Source organism: Pholcus phalangioides, unplaced genomic scaffold (genome assembly GCF_987345545.1).
Source record: "Pholcus phalangioides strain wild (caught in Gottingen) unplaced genomic scaffold, Ppha-v1.0 ptg000015l_1, whole genome shotgun sequence".
In the NCBI taxonomy this organism is placed as follows: Eukaryota; Metazoa; Arthropoda; class Arachnida; order Araneae; family Pholcidae; genus Pholcus; species Pholcus phalangioides.
In genome coordinates this window covers 114,220,898-114,239,768 of record NW_028301608.1, presented here as the reverse complement: position 1 = coordinate 114,239,768, position 18,871 = coordinate 114,220,898, and the positions used below count along the sequence as shown (strand labels likewise).

Below are 18,871 nucleotides of genomic sequence, written 5' to 3'. Positions count from 1 at the left end.
CAGCGGCTCGATGTAATGTATGCGTATAACTCACAGTTAACTATTTAAGCTGACACAGTATTTGGGGACTCTTACTGTTAGACACACCTTCGAATGGGCCCACAGAGAGAAGTCGTGAAATTTAAAAAAAATTAGCTTCTATCAGTTAAATTGTAACTAATTTTGCAGACAGGGATATCTAAAATTCCAGGCCATTCCATCAAACGTTATACTTGTTTCATCTTTCTACCTACCATTGTTTCAAAGTTGCGTGAATTTCAAAAAGTCAGGGAGTCCTTTCTGCAACACAGCCTGTGTACTGAGATTAAAAGCCTTACGTCTATCCTCGTGGCAACTGTTGTTTTGTCCAACAACCGTCAGATCATTGGGGCAGATGCAGACGTAAGATCCTTTGGTATTATGGCATCCAGCTTCCATACCACATATGTTCGGGTACAATTTACATTCATCAATATCATCTGAAGAAGAAAAGAAAAAACTGCATTGAAACGCAACAATGAGGATTGTAAAAGAAATTATGAAACTTTCGTAACCTACGGACAAACGTCAAATCGCGTACAGTTATTATATAAGCATATATTATATGATACGATATACTCCACACACTGTATATATATATATATAAATCCTCGGATTCCATGAATAACATTAATACGCTTTGAAAATCGTAATATAAACACGGCTTAGAATTCCATTGACATGTAATGAAATTATCACAAAATAATTACCAATTTAATGCGTATTCCAGTAATTTGAAATGTAAAATTAATGCGGAAACCCGGATTTTATAAAGCGAATTGACCATTACGTAAATTTATGAATTTCAAAATGGAATTAACATTAATTTAAAGCCAATTCTCACTGGTTTCAAACAGACGAAACAGTACACGAATTCCCCGCATTCACCGAGACATTATTAAGACATTCAATGGATGTGTCGGTCACTTCAGTCACAATTTTTTAACCTGTCTCGATCAAGTAGTTATTTCTATCGGATCTCAATGCCTGTATGCTTCGTGTACGTTAAGTTGGACGCACGCACATCTTCAATGACGCTTTCCTAGAATTCGATCCTCGCAAAGGCCGTTTTTGTGTATGTCGTCACCATTCACCACCGAAGTACATATTATAATCATTAAATTAGTCATCGAAATACGTATTTTACAAAATCCATACGCAGCTATGCCTATTTAATTATCATGTAACCCTAACAAACGGACGCATAAAAGTAGTTAACACCTAGCATTGAGTCTGGGGCCGCCTTTAGCAGACGGAGACCTGTAGCGAAAATAATAATGAGACCAGGTATTTCTCAACAATTCCAAGGCACCAAATAATATTTAGGACCACCTTTGCGCCGATTCTATATATTTAGTGAGGGAAGAGACTTGGCATCCAATATTTCAAAATATACAGGAATGCTGAGAAACATCCATACAAAAAAAAAAAACCCGCACGATCAAATGCAAATTATCGCAAAGATCGGTGAAAATTCAGCGCTGAGGGTAATTTTGGAGTAATGAGAAGAAAAGATTCGCGAAACTAATGAAAATTTTAGAATTGATGAATTAAAAAAGGATTGAAACAAATAATTTCAGCAGCAACGAAAATTCAGAATTAATAAAAGAAGTAATTGCAAAATTGATGAAAATTCAGAACTAATGAAAACAGTAATTCCAGAATTCCTGAAAGAAATACTTCTAGAAATTATGAAAGAAAAAATCCACAATTGATAAAAATTCAGAATTAAAGGAAGAAAAAATTCCAGAATTTATGAAAATAAGAAATAATACAACACATATTTCTAGAATTGATGAAAATAAGAAATAATACAACAAATATTTCTAGAATTGATGAAAATTCATAATTGATGAAAAAATTCCAGAACTGATGAAAACACTGAAGTATTGGAAGAAATAACTCCAGAATTAACGAAAGAAATGATTTCGGAACTGATGAAAATTCAGAGCTTATGAGAGAAATAGTTACAGATTTGATGAAATACTGAATTAACGGAAGAAATAATTCTAGGTTTTTTCGAAGAAAATTTCGAATTGACGACAGAAAAAATTGCAGAATTGATGAAAGAAATACTATAGTTCCAAAATTGATGAAAGCAATAATTCCAGAATCGATGAAAGCAATAATTCTAGAATTGATGCAAGAAATAATTTTAGAATTGGTGAAAGCTTCCAATAATTTGTCGTGATAGAGCGGGTCCTGATGCAACCGCACTCAAGGGCGGCATCTGATTAGGTCGTCCCAAGAAATTTTGAGTTTTCACCTCTGTAATTATTGAAGGATTCCTACATATACTCAAACAAATTCCTACCCCCTCTCTTTTTAAGGTATTTTTCGGTTATTTACAAAATTTCTTCCGTGCAGAGTTCAACTAGTTTAGAATGGAAAAAATAAAAAAAATGAACTTTTGTGGCTTTTGTAAGTACTTCAGCGAACGATTTTCCGCATAAGGAATTTTCTTGGCAGGGAAAAAAAATGAAATTGAGATGGTGGGATATTTGGTCAGTGCCGCGGATATGCATTCTTTGGATGCAATGGCATTTTTTTTGGGCGAAGAGAGAAAAAAAATGAGGCTTCTCTCAGAAATAGGTTCTTTTCATTGCTTTCCACAAGCATGTCACGCACTCAATATCGATCTATCAATTTTTCTTGAAATTGTTTCAGCAGATGAACTGTGGACTGTATTTTCAGAAATGTTTCGATTCTCTGTTCCATATTTTGAGTTTTTCCTCCCGATTTCTACCTCTTTATGATTACTGTTACCCTTTTCAACATTTTATCTAATCTGATCCTTTTTAATAGTTTCAAATTCCCTTCGCGAAACCATCAAAATGTTGATTTCCCGAAATTTATAAATATTGATAAAATTTTTATTAACATTCCCTTCATTTACTAAAAAAATGATAATATGAAATGGAAGAAATTTTAACTCTTTTTATGAGCCATTTTAAATACTTATTACTATTACAGTAGACTCTCGACAATCCGGCCACCGTGTACTATCCGGCCTATCAAGAAATACCAATTCTCCATTATAAAATGGTGAGTAATTTACTTTGCAAGGCGTTGCAAGTAATCATTTATCAATGAAGTACGTTAAAATAATTTTTGTGTGGATTAAGCCTACGTTTTATGATTATATTTTGATTATTTTAGCCCTTTCCGCGTGTCAGTAAAAATCACTAAACACCCATGAAAAATTGTTACATATTTTTTGAATGAAGTACACTATCTTCCGATTTTCAGCACGTGCAAACTAAAAGGTATGGTGAAAGGTGTTTTTTATTGAGAAATAATTTTACAAAATGCGCTTAAGCTTTTCAATGCTAAAATAAGAGCTTTCAAGGAGGCGAGATACCTCGTCAATGCCGCTGAGACGGTTGAAATAATGTGTATTCATACTGTACAATAGTGTGCATGAGTTTGTTTTCTGCAATTGAGTTGTGCATCGTGAAATTTATTTTTAATTTTTATTATATTTATTGTATATCATTATATTATTACCGCTGTGGTGGTCGAGTGGTTATAGTGACGGACTCGCGATGCGAGGATCCGGGTTCGAACCCCACAGTGGTGGTCGGCTGAAGTTGGTTTTCTGTGGTTCCCAACTTCAAGGCGCAAATGCGAGCCGATCTCCCCGTTAAAAAGTCTCGCCACAGAGAGCAACAGTCCTACAACGAAAAATCATTCAATCATAACACTTCACTCATAGTTAGAAAAACTGGTGGCAGATGGCAGCACTACACATAACAAGCATTACAGAGAAACAAAAAAAAAAAACTCCATGCCAGGTTTCACTACACGTACACGCACATTCCCGCATGTACCGATTCGTTGGGGGTTCCGCGGGGTGCATGTGTGGTATAGCAGTAGTAGGTAGGGCTCGTAGGTAGGGTAAAAAAGGGCTCGGGGATCCATGATGTTCTTAAGTCAGCCACCTCGTTGGGCAATTTGCCTGTTGTGGTGTTGTATTTGTATTTGTATATATTTACTATAATATTATATATATATATATATATATACATACACATTTTACTATATTTATTTATTTTATTTTCCCCCCATGTTATTGTACTGGTCCGTTCCGTTCCTTGCGAAAGTGGTAACAACTCCCGAATGATAACATTGTCCGTGATCAAGGAAACAGATATTTCCTTGATTTTATGCCGAGTTTATATAAATATATATAAAAGAGATAGATATGATACCTGTCTCTAGATCTCTATCTCTAGGAGGTGCTGGTTTAATTCGGAAAGAAAAGTCATCTGGTTTCCCCCGGTATTCGAACCCAGGCCCTATTGCATTCCGGGCAAGCACTAGATGAATTTCCTTTCCGAGTTCACCTCGGTATAAAATATAGTAAATATCTGTTGCCTTGACATGTTGGGCTGAGAGAAAAGCCGTGTATCTATCATTATCCGTGATTTTAATAAGCGGCGTCTCACTGCATTTACGAATTTCTGGGACACCCTGTATGATAAAATTCCTGATCAGCACCCCAAACTAGTCAGAAAATACCACCTAAATGCCACCAGCTTATTCAGCTGTCAGAAACACTACAACAGGGGAATTTCTCGCATTTTAACCGACGCAAACAAACAACATGTCAGTTTCCATCACATTGATATCTGATAGCGATCAATTTCTCTGCAAATGCGAGTGACGCGTTACGACTTGTCCTCGTGTTATTAAGCATTGGCAAATGAATCATCTCCCGTCGTGTTGCTTCTATGTTGGCTACACATTAAGTTGCACGGTTTCGGTCGCTCATTAATTTATCGAATGGAAATAATTTATTAACGTTAATCACAATTCCGATATTAGTGAGCAATATTTCACCGAAGCTGAGACATTTTCATAGGCGATGATCGTCTCCCCTTTGAATATCTTCCCCCACACGTGTGTCCACAATGTGTCATAATTTCTTCTTGATGTGTTCAGTCACACGTGCCAGCTTTTCACGGGATTATCCTGGAAATATGCGTGATGTTGCGTGATCAGCATTATCGATCGAGAACAAAAGAGCTACGTAGACTGAGAAATTGAACAATTGAAAGAATACGGTAATTCTCATACATGCTCAACCCATGGCCAGTAGGACAAACATGGCCCGCAACCAGGCCAAAAATGTCCGGGACATGTAAAAATTTCGAGTTGTCATGTTAATTTTTGTTAACCGCATGCCCGATGCAACGTGGGAGTATAAAATATGAAAATAAATCTAAACATTTTCGTTTTTTAATTTTTACATCGACGGTAATGTAGGTGTTTCTACACACATTAATGAAAGTGTCCAGAAATGCTTTTTCATTAGCCATGATGCAAATATGTTGTCTCTCTCTCTCTCAACGTATTTATATATACAGGGTGTCCTGTATGTGCTAATGCGGTCTTTATCTCATCAACCGTTCGTCGTAGAGGTATGATTCCAATTTAAAAAAATGCTCAAAAAACATTCAAAAATTACCCTGCATCAGTTCTGAGAGTGAAAATACAGTGTGTAGCATACTCTCTTCGTATACTTTCCTTCAAATATTGTAAAATATGTAATTTAATTGTAAAGTTTAACTTGTATAGTTTTATCGTAATTGACTGGGGACCAATAAATTAAAATTGTGTTTTGTTATAGAGGGATAGACAGTATTTTTCCCTCAGCCTGAGATATCAGGGGAAACAGATATCTTCAGAATATTCTGTGGTGCTTGGTCAGAACATGATATCTTCAAAAAATGGCCTTTTGATGTAAAAGTAAGTCTTGCTAATTATAAATAATTAAAAAGTGCGTTGAATGCACAAATACGTGCTTACGGCTAAACAACATGCTCATGTAAAATATTTCAATTTGTATTTGTGTGCATGATTTATTTTTGATTTTTAAATGACAATGAAAATGCTTATATCTCAAAAATGTGGAGTTATCATGTTCTGACCTAACACCACAGTATTATGTGTAGGTGAACTTAGAAAGTAGCCATTTTGTCTCTGCTGGGACTCAAACCAGCACCTCTTAGAGATGGAAGTCCTCCGCACGCTGCTCGTGACGTCCATTTTCCCTCAGAATATCCAGGAAAAAAAATTCCGCTGCTCGCGCCAGTATCATCGTTGCGTGGAAAGGAAACGACCGGGCTCAGAACTGGCGATTTCTATGTTCCACATCCAATCACCATGTAGATTGGATCATCATATTTGGTATTTGTGAGCCAAGCAGGAAGATTCTACGCCAAAATAAGAAGAAACGAAATAGGATGAGATGGTTCAAAATGTGGTAAACTTATTAGGTAGTCTCAATGACATGACAGATTAACTTGGCAACCCGTGCGGATGCCTTCTATCTCTAGGAGGTGCTGCTCAAACCCAGGCCCTTCAGCGCCTTCCTTATTTTAAGCAATGTTCGTGAAATAAGGAAGGCCGGGTCATGTCTCCAGTGGTGTGGATGCTAGCATGCTTGCTCGGTATGCAAGAGAGAACAAGATGGTTCTTCTTCCCGAGTTCCTCCAACACGATCTTCGCGCGAAGCTCGTGACGTCACTGAAGGTTATCTCACTCAGAGCCATTGGATATACTACAAAAAAAGGGTAAAGTTGGCGCATTCGTCGGCCTGCTTTATTCAATGGGTGTAGGTGAGATAACTTTCTTCAGTGACGTCGCGAGCTTTCCTCAGAGGCCTCCTGCTATAGATGGTGTTGGTAAACCTCAACATAATATCCAGAAAATATCCGTTTCCTTGATATCTTATGCTGAAAAAAAAAGCAAGCCGTCTGACTCTGTACTGTCTCACTTGGAGGGCCATTTCCTGAATTTAAGAGAGGCTAATAATGCCTCTACTTCAGCACCTTACGTCACAGTGCGTGAAATAAGTTAGGCAGGGTCGCGTCTCCAGCGTTTTAGATGGTAACTTGCTTGTCCGGTATGCAAGAGGGGCCAGAGTTAGAGTCTCGGCTGGGACAAGATGACTTTTCTTTCCGAGTTCACCTCAGCATAATATCCAGAAAAAATATCTGTTTCTTTGTTATATTTTATATATTATGTAACATTTCATATGTTATGTAAACATGTTTTATATGTTATGTAACATTTTTGGCTGTAATTTGGAACTTTACTTGTCTTAGATAATTTTTTTGGCTGTAAGTCGCAACCTTACTTCCTATTTGGCTATGATTGGCGCGGGTGATCCCTACTGGTGTATATTTCCCCACACGATATTTTTATTTTGTATATTTTCATCAGATACACCCGAGTGATGAACTCAACTCAATAAAACTGATGCTGGCTTCTATCCCATAAGTTATCAAACTTATTTGCTCACCGACAAGGTGTTGAGCGAGATGACTCGCGCCGATGGGTATTTTGTATTATACAATAAGATTCTCGTTTTGTTTGCTTGTTGTATCCTAGGTATATAATGTGACAAGTGTAAGATAACAGATGAGAGATCGCATGGACCCCCACCAATTGCTTCTAAAATATACCTTCATTCTAAAATATGTATTCACCCGTCTTAACGAAACCCCGGAACTTTTCTCAAACTCCCAATCCCATCTCGTCTGTTATCATCACAAAATTTGTTAATCGTGACAGTATCTGGGGAAAATATGTTGTAAAAAATTTGTATGTGTTTACATTTTTTTTGTTACTGAGAGTGTTCCGGACTGGTCTGGAAGAGATTCGGCAACTAGATAAGCTCCGGTGGCAAAGTTCTGGCGTTCATTAATTCATTCGGCTGTGATTGGCAACCTTATTTCCCTTTAAAAAAATGTTTTTTTTGTCTGTAATTGCAATATTTACTTGCTTTTGACAATTTTTTTCGACTGTAACTTGCAATTTTACTTGCATTTGAAATTTTTTAAAAGATAATGAGTGATATCCCGCATGGATCCCGATTTACCGTATTTTTATGAAGGAAATATGGTAAGCTTGGATATTTACCGTGATGTGTGTGTTTGGGTTTATACTTTTCTACAGAAACAAATTTCGCGGGCCGGAAGAAAATCCGTTGTCGTGGCTCATTTGGGCCGCGGGCTGGAGATTGTGCCACCCCATGATTTAATGCATTAACTCTCGTTCTGTAAGAAATATAATTTATGAACATAATTTTGGTGGCGTCTTACACCCCAATTTAAAGTAAAATCCTTATTTACTTTTTTTTTATGTAGATATTATTTCAAGATTTTCATCTAAAAGTGCAAGATTTCTTCTTGAGGCGCTTCAAAATGACATCAAAAGATTTGTTGAATAGCAATTCTTATCGCTATTCGGAGCTTATAGAATTTCGGGAGTTAAAATTGCCGAAAGGGAGGAAGGAAAAACTACATCTCCCTTTCTTCTTACTCAAACACATGAAAATTTTGTCGTTTGAATCTCGAATTCTGACGCAGTTCTTCAAATATCTTTATAACTAGGATTTGTGAAAAGAAAATCACTTCATGAAGGGAACATTACTGAAGAGTTGAAGCATCTCGAAAGGAATTCAATTTCTAATATTTCAAAATCAATGATGACATAAGTAGCGGCGCTTTTCAAGTAATCGAATCGGTAGAGACGGTTTCGGAGAACTAACTTTGATGTTTTGAGAGGTTAGCGGAAGTTTTCAAAGACCGGTTGGAATCAGTAGGGGTGGTAAGTCAATGGGAAGAATTTAGTACGAAGCTGTCCTCTGTTTTGCACGACGTCATACCCTTTGTTCGAAAAAAGCGTGTTTGTACATCGCACCCTCTATGGTTCACGGATAGCGTGCGGAACCTTTATCTTGGAAAGAAAAGGGCATTCAGGGAGTATAAAAGTGGACGAGGTGACCTATCATTGTTTACTGATAAAAGAAGACTGTTGAAGAAAGTGATAAGGGATAGTAAAAAGGAAGTTGAATCTACGTTGGCAGATAACATTGGCTCTGACCCAAAATCATTTTTTCGATACGTCAATAATGGATGTAAGGGGACAGTTGGCCGCCTCTCGATAGGAGAATCTAGGGTAGAGAGCAATGTAGGCATGTGTAGTGCTTTCAATGACTTTTTCACGTCGGTTTTTAATGGAGATAATGATATTCGATATACGGGTGTTGCATGGGGCAATAAAACCCTCAACGATATTCAAGTAGAAGACGTGGAGGTCCTAAATCTTCTAAGAAATGTATGTGCAAGCAAAGCACCAGGACCAGATGATATCTATCCCAGGGTTCTCAGGGAATGTGCTAATGAATTGTTGGGGCAATTCTTTATGGGCATTGTATAATATTTTATCATGTGTATATATTGTTTATAATTTGTGTTAATTGCATATTTAATTGGGTTGCTGTTTTTTTTTGAAATATATGACATCCATATTTTTATGGGCATCTTTTTATTAGCCACCTCGTTGGGTATTTTGCCTGTTGTGGCGTTGTATTTGTATTTGTATTTGGGGCCAGTCACACAGATATACAGGAGTAGTGTTGCTGAGGGTATCGTCCCAAGAGATTGGAAACTTGCTAACGTTGTTCCGATATTCAAGAAGGGTAGTAGAGAAGCGGTGTCAAATTATCGTCCAGTGAGTTTGACGAGCTCCTTCTCGAAAATTTTGGAAATTATCATCAAAAGGCAGTTTGTGAAGTGGATAGACGAGAATAATGTATTGTCGGATAATCAGCATGGGTTCAGGAAGGGGAAGTCATGTGTAACTAACCTCCTTTGCTTCTATGATCACGTGACTAAAGCTTTGGGTAAGAGCAAAAATGTCGACGTTGTTTACCTTGATTTCCAGAAGGCATTCGATCGGGTCCAACATGGCAAACTCTTGAAGCGTTTACACGAGATTGGAATAGGGGGCAACTTGCTGAATTGGATAGAATCGTGGTTAAGAGATAGGTCGCAACGAGTTATGGTGAACGGGAAATTCTCTGGCTGGACAGACGTCACAAGTGGAGTTCCTCAAGGAAGTGTCCTTGCCCCATACTTTTTTCACTTTTTATCGATAAACTCGATCAGGGTATCGATGGAATTACTAGCAAATTCGCAGATGATGTGAAGCTAATGGGGGTAATCGGGAATGAAAACGATAGGGAGTTGCTCCAGACCAACTTAAACAGGATTGCAGCATGGGCAAATGAATGGAGCATGACGTTTAGCGTAGATAAGTGAATGGTCGCTCATTTTGGTTCGAACAACCCACGGTTCTCTTACGAGTTGAATGGTGTCACTATCCCGGATGCAACTAGGGTCACCGACTTGGGAATTCTCATTGACGAGCGACTTAAGTTTTCTGAACATTGTTTAGCGGTGGTCAAAAAAGCGAATAGAATGCTTGGTCTCATTTTGAAAAAGGTCTCTTCGCGTTCTCATAAAGTCATTCTTCCGCTTTTTCGAGGATTAGTTCGTCCTGGACTGGAGTATGCTGTAAGGTTTTGGAGACCATACCTACAGAGGGACATAGAATTGGTTGAAGGGGTGGAGAGAAGAGCTACGCGTGTCCTTGTTGGCCCACAGGGCTTGAGTTATGAAGAGAGACTTCATTTTTTGAATATGTTTACATTGGATGAACGCAGGTGTCGAGGAGATATGATCGAAGTGTTCAAAATTTTCAACGGAATGGATAGGATGGACCATAGGATGTACACCGCCAATCAACTGCTTTTACAAGGGGACACCAGCATCGATTGGTGAAGGACAATGCAAGGTTATGGTGTCGCAGGGAATTTTTCTCTAATAGTGTTGTTAATAAATGGAATAGCTTACCCCCGGACGTAGTAAATTGTAACACAATTGACACGTTTAAAAAGAAATACGATAAACATGGTGGGGTGGATCGAGAAGCTATCCATTCTTAGAATAAGACAACCATAAGTATTCTTTATGGGCATTGTATAATATTTTATCATGTGTATATATTGTTTATAATTTGTGTTAATTGCATTTTTAATTGGGTTGCTGTATTTTTGAAATATATGACATCCATATTTTTGTGGGCATCTTTTTATCAGCCACCTCGTTGGGCATTTCGCCTGTTGTGGCGTTGTATTTGTATTATTTGTATTATCAGAGGTGTGGCATCGAATTCTCGTACTACAGCGACGTAGTGGACAAATTATCATTGGCAGCTATGAAATCAGTATCAAAGTGATTAGCGATGATTCTGGAGATGGTGATTGCAATGATGCTACTGCGTTGAAAAAGAGTTCCGAAACTGATTTTATTAAGGAAGAATGAATACAGATAGAACCTGTATTTGGTATAGTACGCATGTTGATTCTTTGCACCCATAGGACAGAACTGCTCAATCTTGATGACCGAGTATTTAAATATTTCTTAGACAACTGTTTCCATTCTAAATTTTCATTAAAAACTATAACGTTGAGTATACAAGAACGCGCTTTGATCAGAGTTCGAAATCATTGGTGGTACGCTGGCCCGAGACCAGTGATTAAACAGTCGGACCTCCGAGAAAAAAATTGTGGTGGTTCGTGGGACAAGTAGCGAAAAGTGTCTTATTTTTTGCTGAATTTGCTAAAAAAATGTCCACTTATGTGAAGATATTTTGTTTTAATTATTTCGTAATCATGTTGCTGTTTGAGAATCATAGGAAAAAACTATTCAGTATATTTTTCTTTCGTAGTAGGAAATATCTTTTGCAAATTGTTTTCTGAAAATTTAATAAAAAATGCCTCTTTAAACCTACAAACTTGTTTATCGATAAAGAAACAGAATCAATAGTGGTGGCTTCATAAGGTTGGACTGAAATTTTAATAGTTTTTAGGGATTTTTTCACCCCTTGATGATATATCACTGTTCTAAATAACAAAATATGTTTCGGAAAATGAATTATTATTATTCAGAAGAGATTATTAGTTTGGCGGACCAATGATGATGTCTGCGGACCAGAAAGTTCCGTGGGGCAAGTGAATTTTATTTTCCAATTCTAACGCTGATGGTGGTGAAGTTATTTTACAAACACTGTGATTTTACGCATCAAAAGCAATGTGAACACTCTTAGTTTTTTTGAAAATTCTCCCCGAATCTACATTAAGACGCTCCCAAAATTTCATGGTTTTCTGAGGCAGTTGAAAACTCAGAAAGAAAGCTATTTCTGATTGTAAACAGTCAGTATCAAGGTAATCAGCAAATACGTCAGTAGCAAAGTGATCAGCAATATACTTACTATAGTAGCAAATACTTACATGGTAACAGAAAATAATAATTAGCAATTACGTCAGAAGAAAAATGATTGATAGTAACGTCAGTAGCAAATTGTTCGGAAACAACATAAAAGTGAGATAAATAATAATGATGAAACACCAATTATGTATCAGAAACGGCATTTGAAACCATTAAAATAAAGCTCAGTAAGAAACAAACACTGTGATTTATCTGTGTGTCATCGTACTCTACAGGGTGATTCCAAATTCATGGAACAAACTTTAGGAGGTAATATAAGACACCGAAACAATCATTTCTGATGATAGAATGTGTAATCGAATACAAATACAAATACAACGCCCCAACAGGCAAATTGCCCAACGAGGTGGCTGACTTAAGAACATCATGGATCCCCGAGCCATTTTTTGGAGGCCCCACCTACTACTGCTACACCACACATGCAATAGCAAACACGGTAGATGTGTTTAGAGAGTGCACAACAGCGTTTCATACCAAAAGAAAATATCATATTTTCCGAAGCATTTGCCGCGATAAGTGCTATAAACGATGCAGGATTCGAGGATGCAGGGGTCTGTAATGTGGTAGGACTCCTCATGGTGCAACTTGGTTAACGCAATACTTACCACAAGACATTATAACACTTATCATTGTTAGGCGCAGCATATCCCTGTTGGTCCTTGTACCAATGAAAACCAAACTCCTACCCAATCCGAAGGTGCATACGTTCCAATAAAAACCTAACTTTTTTACACGAAAGTTTGGTTTTTATTCGTGCGTGGACCATGAAGGTCATGTTGTGCCACACAATGACAAGTCAAGCGTGGATTCGGAGAAATGAGCCAGAAGGCAATTTAATGTGTATGCCTGTATAGTTCTTTGATTGCTCTTTAAAATACGGGACAAAGATAATTTTTTTCCCATATTATATTCAGCTTTTGGACGGAGTGATCGCCCCCCATTGCACCTCTCCGGATCCTTACTGTGATAAGCAGTACAATAACTTGTAGTAGATTTTGGGTTAACCAGGTTGCATCATGAGGAAGCCTGCCACATTACAACCCCTACACCCTCGACTGATTGATAGTATATACCACAGAAAATACGTCGGAAAAAAATATGTATTTTCATTTGGTGAAGTGCTGTTGTACATTCATTAAAAAGGCCCGCTTCCACCTTTGCTTTTGTGATTCGACCACACATTCTACGAACAAAAAATTCTTATTCAGGTGTCTTTTTTCAACTCTTCTAGTTTGTCTCGTGGATCACTCAGTGTACAGGATCACTCTGTATAGACCACATTCATGCTTTTATACAACTCATTTTAATAATTACCAGAGAACGAGACTTTCTTTCAAACCGAGCACAATTCTAGTCTATCACCGTGGGCAATTTACTACCGATTGAGTACTGCCGAAAGTGCGAGTATCTAACAGTTTGATTGCGTATCAAGTGTTTTTGCGTAAATTAGTGCTGCCATCTAAATTTCAAATTGTGAGTGAAATGTAATGATTGAATAATTGTACAGCTGTTGCTCTATGTGACGAGACTTTTCAACGAGAAATCGGCATTCGCTCCTCGAAGTTGAGAACCCCAGAAAACCAACTTCAGCCGACCACCCTTGCAGCGACGGTGGGGTTCGAACCCGGGTCCTCGCGATGCTAGTCTGTCACTATGGCCACTCGACCACCACAGCGGCAGAGAGCGAGAGAGATAGAGAGAATGAATTTGTAAATCCATTTTTTTCTTCAAAAATAATATTTTGAAAGTATTTTAATATGACAAAGAAAGGCAAAAGTAACACGGAAAAATTTTTAACCATTTTTTATTGCAAATTTTACGATCACGACAAAAAGTATAATAACGAATAATACACCTTTCCGGGTAAAGTTCCCAATCAACATGTTTTTTTTCCCGGAAAAAAAATGTGTTGCCATCAACAGTTCTTTCAAATCCACGAAAACTTTCAGAATATGCTGAAAACACTGAAAAAAATAGCCTGAATAGCCAAACTCTTCCTTTTTAAGCGAAAAAAAAAACTCATTTTATTCTGTATTACGCATTCTTATGAAATACCTTCTTAACGCATTTTAATCGCAGACTTTTTTTAAAGGCAGGCTGACGAAACTTAACAAAAGAATTTCGTAGGCGGTTATAATGGGAATTATAAAAAAAAATGGCGTTTTTACCGGAAAAGAAAAGGAAAATTTCCCATCGTCAAGAAAATGCAACTTTTCTTTTTCCCTTAAAGTGAAAAAACTTCATTTCCGAGAAAACATTAATCTTCCGAAAGTGATGTATATATAAATTTTTTCTTTTGAAAATCCCGCTAACTAGATCATGTGAATATTCGTTTGCTTGATCACTAATGACCCTCCACGTGCGTGATAAGTGTCACTCATCAGCGAAAAAAGTTCTGGCTGATGAATTCGAAGTACGTAAGTAGCCGGGTTTCTTGGAAGCAGCTGCAGCTTTCTTTTTGATGCCACGATTTATAATAATAATGCTTTTTAATAATAAGATAAATTTTTTTTATAAATGATATTATGTTGCAAAGTTGTTTTTTTGGATTGATAGAGTTTCTAGTACGTACTTTCTGACAGTGCATAACTGAACCTGAAGACCCAGATACATGCAACCGGGTTTCCCATCACTTTAGCTGCGCACATACTGGGACGAAGAGGTACGTGTTACAAGAATTGAGACTAGGAAGAAAAAATCGCATAAGGGAGGAGGAAGAGATGTCCGCACATAGTAAAGGAGCAGGATGGAGAAAATGACCGGAGAGGATCTGAAACGTTGTGACGATGATGATCTCTCCGCAGAAGCTGTTCTTTTTTAAAGAGAGAGAAAAGAGAAAATGGACCAATCAGCAGCTAGCGAAAACCAGCATATCGAGGTGAAACCAAACGTGCATATTCAAGTCGTGCTCCTCGTTGAGTGGCCTCTTTCTCTCCTTTGTCTCGCTCTTCGAGTGTCTGCTGTATAGAACGAAACAATACAACTGTTCTCGTCGCTAGTCTCTATTATACACTCCCGCGCATAATAATGTACTCGGCCTTATGTAATTCCGAAAACATAGTGCATAACTACTGCTCCTATACATCGCCCTGTACACAGACCTGCTGTATGGTATCCAAAATCTAAGGCGAATGCAGAAAGTAACTATTCAATGCAATGTTTCCACTCACGATTCAGAAAATAGAGAGTAGCATCTGAACATAACATATCTATAACATGCACGGTATTTACGAATATGCACAGGCACAGGTTCCACAAAAAAAATTACAATTCCGACGAAGCCGTCTTTTTTTTTTTTTTGAAGTAAACCAGCAGTATATTGTTTATGGCGACAAAGCGGGATTGTTGGAAAAGAAAATACGTATATGTCTAATGGTTATCCAAATACTCAGAGGAATAGAATCTGCATAGAAATTCACTTCGAGTTTATTTGGTATTCACTAAACAATACTGACTACAATTAAGTTTCGTACTGGGGGATTAATCAAAAGAAAAAACTGTAATCCTGGAAAAATTCCTGATTTTTTTTTTTTAACGTACACGAATACCTTGTAATAGATTTGAAGAGAGTCCATTGAAATGCGCATAATGCACTTTTTCGATGACAAATGTATTTTGCTTTATTTATGCTTTTAATTTACTTTGCATCGAATAATCTGAAAAAATAAACGTATTTTATGCTATACTTACAAATAGGATGTTTGTATTAATGCACCTTTTTTGTGTGTATATGTACGAGGATTACGAATCTGGACATTGTTTGTCCGAAATAACGAAAAATTTAATGTTGATAGTTTTTCGTATTATATAGTGAAATAAAATAACGATGTATATTTATGTTCCTAAGATAATGCTTCTTATATACTGAAGTGCCACTGAATAACGGATACCGTAATTGGTCTGGATATCGAAAAGTTCCAAAAGCTGCTGAGAGAAAACAACATAAATCTTTATTGAACAACCAGTTTATATCTAGTTGTATAAAAATATTCATGTAATAATCAGTGTTTATATATATTCGGGTGTTGTAATTTTTTGAAATGGAAGTTAAAGTGTATTTTAGTATTTTAGGAACCATTCGTTTCATGTAATTTTTTATTTTTTAACAGGGATGTGCTCAAAAACATTTTAGAAGATGTAAATGCTATTATAGTCATATAGTAAAAGGACTCGGCCACGAAGCTGGGTTCTAAGAGATTTTGGAGTTCATTCAGCCATACAGTAAACGAGCATTTTACGGCCAACGATTGCAAATTTTTGGAATACTTAATTTTTTGAAACAAACGAATGTATTTATTACATGAAGATTAATAAACCTCAAATAACTAGCACATTGCCAATTTTTCTCATTCCCTGTGTATAATCGCGGGTGGGGGGGGGATATTTAGGTGAAATCCACAAAAAATTTCTGAGTGAATCAATTATGGCAGCATGAGTTTATTCCATAACACGAGATTTATTCCCTGGGTAACCAAATTTATTTCCCAATATTTTACTACCAAAATAAAGCAGAAAATAGATTTATTTTATGTTTTATAAACTGCTTCCTATTATTTTATTTTCTTCTTAGAAGTATGACGAAAAATCATAGGATAATCATCTAAACGAAATTTATGCGAAACAAAAAAATAGCTGACTTCAGACGGAAAAAAAACAAACAAAAAATACTGTAGATATACAGAGTGAGTGGTGATAGACGAAACGAAGTGGAACACGGAACACCCTACAAACTCTTTCCTATCTCGAAGCGTTTTCAAGTTATGGTGGATAATCGATTATAGGAAAAAAAAATGCCTCAAGTGTAAAAACCCCGAATCTGTGAAGTTTCTGAAAATCCTAAACACGCAAACTGAGCACATATTTCCAAAGAGCAAAAAAAAAAAAAAAAAAAAATCCTATAATGTGACACCATTTCCATTGAAATATTTTTATTGACTGGCGATCTACAAGCCCTGGCAGCTCAAAATCGAATTGTAGCCAAAGTTTTTAACCGCTAATTTTTCAAACACCCTTCTACCTACAATCGGTCAAATTTACCAAAAACCTCTCCAGCATACCAGCTTTTGAAAAAGCCTACAATAAACCATATTGATGATCTGGTTCACGAGAAATTTAGTCTTTTGTCTCTAATACATCACTGAAATAAGCGTTTGTCGAAGTAGCTGTTCGACGAGAAAATTTGGAATTGGTAATAATCATCATTTTCATAAATATTCAGCCAAAACAAGCGCAAAAATGACAACTTCTGCACAGGCGCAAAGGGAAAAAAAAACCAATTTTTTTGTTTGCATAGCTTGATGAATAAATTTTTGTTGATAATTTTCCTTCATTGTTTCATTAGTTCGTACATTGTTCGTGTCTTTTATCGCTGGTCAAATAGCAAACTGCGTCGTACGTTGGTTGATCACGCAAAACCAAACAAGTGTCCGAGGATTCAATATTGATCAGCCGGTCATTCCGAAAAGAATAAAACAAGAATCAGAAAGGACGAGACAGAAAATGAGATTGTACTTTTGTCATTAGAGTATGGCTGCTTTGATCAATATCCGAAACATCAATAACGACACTTTTTTCTCAGAAAAACAACTATATTGACCGAAGTTTGTTTCCGAAGAAGAAAAAGCGAGACAAAGTTACTTCAGAGTAGCAAATACGATTAGCCTGACACTTGAAACAATTATTGCGAGGGAGATTTAGACCAAGCGCATTGGCCTTATTAGAAAGTACATGTTATATATATAGTTTCTTTGTTACTAGAATTCCGTTAATACAAAGGAACAGAAAATACACGCAGATCTTTCAAGTAAAAACCTAACAGTACGTGATGGTTACCTTTAGATTTACAGAATTTGAAGTATACGAACGAATTAACGTGATTTATTTTATCAATGTTTTTGTCCATGACACACACACACACTACTCAGCCGTATCTCCAACTCGAATGCCGAAACCAAAACTTTCTTTCTTTCAAACCGAGCACAATTGAGGTCTATCGCCATGGGCAATTTACTACCTAGTGAGTTGTGCCAGCAGTGTAAATGTGTGTACCAGTCTGAGTGCGTATCAAGTGCTGTGCCTGATTTTTCAGTGCTGCCATCTACATTTCTGAAGTTAAGTCAGTGAAAGTACTGATTGAATATTTGCACTGTTTGTAGGACTGTTGCTGTCTGTGGTGAGACTTTTTAACCGGTAGATAGGCTCGCATTTGCACAGTAACCAAAATCAGAAACTACAGCAGGAGTTATTAACACCATTTGAGCTCAACGAACCCTTTTTTTTGTCAATAAGTTGAAGTCTACGGATTCCCCCCCTCCCCCCAGCCAATAAAGTGAATGCCACGGACGTCATTCAGGATACAGCATTGTACAAAGAATGAGCTGATTGTTTTCTCTTCAAAGTTCACAGACCTCACTACAATCTCTCCAAGGGGTTCATGAACTCCGTGCACTTGTGTGTGTGAACAAGGGTTCTTATAGGTAAGGATACAGGCACCCTTGGAGGATTCTTGGGAAGCCTTCAAGATTCAAGAGATGCGTCAGCTTGGACGAGAAAACAATTAGCCTATTATTTTCATTGAATATTTTACGGCCAAAGACCGAAATTAGCCAGTTGACCCGGCCAATGTCCGAATTTCGGACTTTCACCAGCCTGTTCGTGAAGTGGCTGGAGATCCTTGGTCAAAGAAAAGGTACGATTCGGGGTCATCA

General features: G+C 37.1%; 1 protein-coding gene across 1 annotated transcript in view; it reads right to left on the bottom strand.

Annotated features, from left to right (window-relative positions):
• Positions 1–18,871, bottom strand: part of LOC149077634 (BDNF/NT-3 growth factors receptor-like) — a 102,693-nt gene that overhangs the window by 53,580 nt on the left and 30,242 nt on the right. Inside the window, exon 2 of the mRNA XM_089245180.1 lies at positions 318–458. Coding sequence (XP_089101306.1) covers positions 318–458 — 141 coding nt within the window. The remainder of the gene's footprint in view (positions 1–317; positions 459–18,871) is intronic.